General features: G+C 45.1%; 2 protein-coding genes across 2 annotated transcripts in view; one reads left to right on the forward strand and one right to left on the reverse strand.

Annotated features, from left to right (window-relative positions):
• Nucleotides 1–202: 202 nt before the first annotated feature.
• On the forward strand, nt 203–2,537 carry LOC123079747 (probable mannose-1-phosphate guanylyltransferase 3). Its single transcript, XM_044502546.1, has 5 exons — nt 203–410; nt 542–687; nt 1,117–1,179; nt 1,272–1,511; nt 1,584–2,537. The coding sequence occupies exons 2-5, from the start codon at nt 577–579 to the stop codon at nt 2,253–2,255; spliced, it is 1,086 nt and encodes a 361-aa protein (XP_044358481.1). The 5' UTR covers nt 203–410; nt 542–576; the 3' UTR covers nt 2,256–2,537.
• Nucleotides 2,538–3,473: 936 nt separating this feature from the next.
• Nucleotides 3,474–4,322, reverse strand: part of LOC123079748 (CASP-like protein 5B1) — a gene marked incomplete at its 5' end in the record, with an annotated part of 1,502 nt that continues 653 nt past the window's right edge. Inside the window, 1 exon segment of the mRNA XM_044502547.1 lies at nt 3,474–3,855. Within this exon segment, the coding sequence (XP_044358482.1) occupies nt 3,655–3,855 (201 nt within the window).

A 4,322-nucleotide genomic window follows, 5' to 3' on the forward strand; every position in this document is an offset into this window, starting at 1 on the left:
CAAGCTCAGAGATGTTATGCTATCTTTTCAGTTTTGTTATGTCGGTCTTTACGTGACTTGTACTTTTGATCTTTATGATATGAACGAGACACATATTACCATGTAAAAAAAAAGTGAGCGCGAGCTTATTTATTTTTTATGATCCTTTTATGTTGATATGATCCGATCCTTAATCTCTCGTGGTCTATTGCGACGGATTTCCCTATATAAAGGCGACCCTGACGCTGGTATTTCCCCGTGCCAACCCAAGCCCCCGAGCCCTTCACCTTGGCAGTCTGGTACCCGGGGTACCACTGGCATATTCTCTTCCCGGTCTTGGCGAGGGGGCAAGAAACAGGCGACCGACCGGCCAAAACAAGCTCGCTCGGCGCTGCTTCCGAATCTGACCCCGTCGGCTCCTCCTCATCCAGGTGATCCCCCCTCCCTCAGATTCTCCTCCAATCCCCTCCCCTCCCAGTCGGTTCCGGGTTGATCTGGCTCCCCGCAGATCGGTGCCACTGTGAGTGTGATTTTAATCCTGTTTACGGCGCCTGGCCTGCAGGGATCAGAGGGGAGGAAGAAGGGGGACGCCTCGCCATGAAGGCGCTCATCCTCGTCGGGGGCTTCGGGACCCGCCTCCGGCCTCTCACGCTCAGCTTCCCCAAGCCCCTCGTCGATTTCGCCAACAAGCCCATGATTCTGCACCAGGTAGACAGACGGCTGCGCTTGATAGAGATTGTGTAGTATGGTGCTGTGAGTCAGTGAGTTGTGTGCGAGTTAATCCTACTGCTGTTGCGCATCATTCGCCTTACCGCAACAACAATAGCTAAACTTCAAACCCTTAGTAGTCATGTAGATGATGCTTTAACTTTTATAGCCAATTGCCATTAGTAGCATTTCAATGTGTTCAGTTCAGAGTTCTGATGGGAGCTAAGAAATCTTTCGCCCTGCAAACGTTAATCAATTCCCTTGCTAGCTTAGGTGGTTGCAAAATTGCTGTGTGCGCGTGCCTGGGAAAAAACTTTGTGTGTCACCATCAGGATTTCCCCTTCTTCTCTTTTTGTCACAAATGCAGAACAATTTGTGCAAAGTCGAGGAAAGGAAATTTTATTGATTAAAACCTGCCAATTTGTGCAGATTGAAGCCTTGAAAGATGTCGGTGTTACAGAGGTTATTTTAGCCATCAACTACCGCCCAGAGGTAAAACACGAGATAATTTGTCTTTGCTGTTCTTTCATGGAGTTATTTGTATTTAACTTCGGAGTCCGACTGTTGTGCTTTATCTATTTCAGGTCATGATTAATTTCTTGAAGGATTTTGAGGATAAGCTTGGCATCACAATCACATGCTCCCAAGAGACTGAACCCTTGGGAACTGCTGGCCCTCTTGCCCTGGCAAGGGACAAGCTCGTGGATGGATCTGGTGAGCCGTTCTTTGTCCTCAACAGTGATGTCATAAGTGAATACCCATTTGCCGAGCTCATACAGTTTCACAAGAGCCATGGCGGTGAGGCAACAATTATGGTCACTAAGGTAACTCCTTATTTTTACCACTCTCTTTTGTAATCAACTCATGTATGTATGCTGACTGCCCCTTAAATATAGGTGGATGAACCTTCGAAATATGGAGTTGTGGTTATGGAGGACACAACTGGAGTTGTGGAAAGATTTGTAGAGAAGCCAAAAATATTTGTAGGCAACAAGATCAATGCTGGAATTTACCTGTTAAATCCGTCTGTCCTGGACCGCATCGAGTTAAAGCCAACTTCAATCGAGAAAGAGGTCTTTCCGCGAATTGCTGCTGATCAGAAGCTCTACGCCATGGTTCTTCCAGGTTTTTGGATGGATATTGGCCAGCCAAGGGACTACATTACTGGCTTGCGTCTTTATCTAGATTCACTCAGGAAGAAGTCAGCTGCCAAGCTGGCCGCCGGAGCACATATTGTGGGGAATGTCCTGGTGCACGACAGCGCCAAGATTGGGGAGGGTTGCCTGATTGGTCCTGATGTCGCTATTGGACCTGGATGCGTCGTGGAGGATGGTGTGAGGCTCTCCCGATGCACGGTGATGCGTGGTGTGCGCATTAAGAAGCATGCGTGCATCTCAAACAGCATTATCGGCTGGCATTCGACGGTCGGACAATGGGCACGCATAGAGAATATGACGATCCTGGGAGAAGATGTACATGTAGGTGACGAGGTCTACAGCAATGGCGGTGTTGTTCTCCCGCACAAAGAGATCAAGTCAAGCATCCTGAAGCCTGAGATCGTCATGTGAGCTCACCGCTCACAAGTGCTTTTAGGAACGATGTTGTGCGTTCTAGTGCATACTGTAAACAGCTTAATATATGTGGAACTTGTGAGACTTGTTAAACTGATGAGAATGTATGTGCATTAGTCATTTCCAGTGTTGTTTCCCATGAAGATCCACTTCCAGCTTTAGTATAGCGTTGTGGGGATATCAGCCTGTTTACTTTATTTTCTCCGACACAGAAAGAATAAATAAGAACAATGCCTTTGAAGGTGAAATTTGATGAGTATGAAGGTCCTGATTCTGATAGTATGGTATGTGCTATTAGCCTTGCAGCAAAAGGATATGAACAGCATTCTGAAACTCGGTTTCTGAAAGTTTTGCGTAGGCTGCAAACGTGGTCGATGGGGTATTGCTCGATTCTGCCGCTGAAAAATCAGTTACTGCCATGGGTACAGCAGCTGGATGAGTATCGAACGCTAGTTTGCTCATCCTGTTGTGCTGGGATTCTTTTGCACTTTTGTCACTTCATCTGTCAATTTTCTTATGACCAAAGACTGGATGGGCTGTGGATACGAATGTTCTTGTGCAGGCATCTCCATCAAACAAATCGAAGTGGCTTACTTCTGCAATAGCAGACACGAAGATGAGAAGATGTAAACCGCTCTAGGCCATGCTACTTGTCCTTCTGTGTGCCTCTTGTGATTCTGTGGACGGGACTGGTCAGATTTTCCTCCATATAAGTTAGACCACTGAGAAAGGGTTAGGCTTGGCCACGAGAGCGTTAATATGGAATGCGGCTGTGTAAATTTGTGCAGGTCGCTTTCATTTTTTGTAAAATGCACACAAATGCATACTCGCTATAATTGCCAGGAAGATCTGAGATTTGGCTGACTGGTGAGAACTGAAATTATATCACTTTCAGAGTTTCGGTTGCAAGTCATTGTCTACGGATTCTTGAGATAAGAGCTGTTGGATATCAGTATGCTTTTACCTAGAGACCTTTGTAATGCCTGACAATAGGTAGATAGTTTTGTCTCACACAATCGTTGTGCTCGCCCATTGCCAAGCCACCATTTCTGTTTGGATTAAATTAACGTAGTAGCACAGCATCCGTATATGCAACTTTTTGTGATATGGTCCAGCGTCGATTTTTCTATTTTTGACGAGTGTCCGGTGTGCCATATTAACTGGGCAAAATGAGTTAATCAACAGCAAGACTCCCTACCAGGAACCAAGTTATCATTGGCCCGAAACACTGAAGCATGACTCTGATATTTAAGACTTCATGGAACTTGCCACCATTGCCCATCTATTCTCTGGAATTAGCAGTCTATTGCTATGTAGTCTGCTTGAAACATCAGTTGGTATATAACCAGACAGGACCAAACAACGCTAGGTACAGACAGAGCTCCTACAAATCTAATCAAGATGAAGCGAGGAGCCAAAACATCACAAGGGCAGATGTGGCACTAAGCGCCCAGGAAAGGAATGCAAACGCGGTCGCGAGCTCAAATGTCCCACACGGGAGATGCGGGTCCCTGCTGCAGAAGTACGCATCCTTGTCGAAGAGAACAACGACGCCTCCTGCTGAGCATGAAGCGGCGAATGACAGGATCGACGTCACCTGCATCATAGAGAATGATCGCCTCAGTACTTCAGAAGGAATATCTAGTTGAAATATCAGAGGCATAACATGTTCTCATTGAATGTGTCAAAAATGTAAATTAATGTCAACTGCAGAATGTGAAAGATCTAGGTCCTTATTTTTGAGGAATGATGGGCCTAGGTCCGTTTTTTTTAGGAAAGATGAGCCTAAAAAACTGAATTGCAGTCCATAAAAAGACTTCAAGCACTTGTAATTGATTTTCAGGTCTGCCTCAAATTGGTCCTAATTAACTGGATGGTGGCCTTAAAGTATATTATATTATATTAACTGAAACTAATAAAACAAGATTCAACTTCACCAACATATAGCGCTGGCTATCACAGAGATGCATTGTAGCTGAAAGTATATCAGTCTACAATACTCAACATAAGTTGGCTAGATGCTGTCTTAATATAAGATGCAGTTACATATATCAAAATAATGTC

This window comes from Triticum aestivum, chromosome 3D, assembly GCF_018294505.1.
Source record: "Triticum aestivum cultivar Chinese Spring chromosome 3D, IWGSC CS RefSeq v2.1, whole genome shotgun sequence".
Classification (NCBI taxonomy): Eukaryota; Viridiplantae; Streptophyta; class Magnoliopsida; order Poales; family Poaceae; genus Triticum; species Triticum aestivum.

What these genes read in the sequence shown, in the direction of transcription:
- LOC123079747 (XM_044502546.1), top strand. Translation starts at nt 577, where the DNA reads ATGAAGGCGCTCATCCTCGTCGGGGGCTTCGGGACCCGCCTCCGGCCT. An exon ending in CCATCAACTACCGCCCAGAG is followed by an intron (nt 1,180 to 1,271) that starts GTAAAACACGAG and finishes TATCTATTTCAG; the next exon opens with GTCATGATTAATTTCTTGAA. An exon ending in CAACAATTATGGTCACTAAG is followed by an intron (nt 1,512 to 1,583) that starts GTAACTCCTTAT and finishes CCTTAAATATAG; the next exon opens with GTGGATGAACCTTCGAAATA.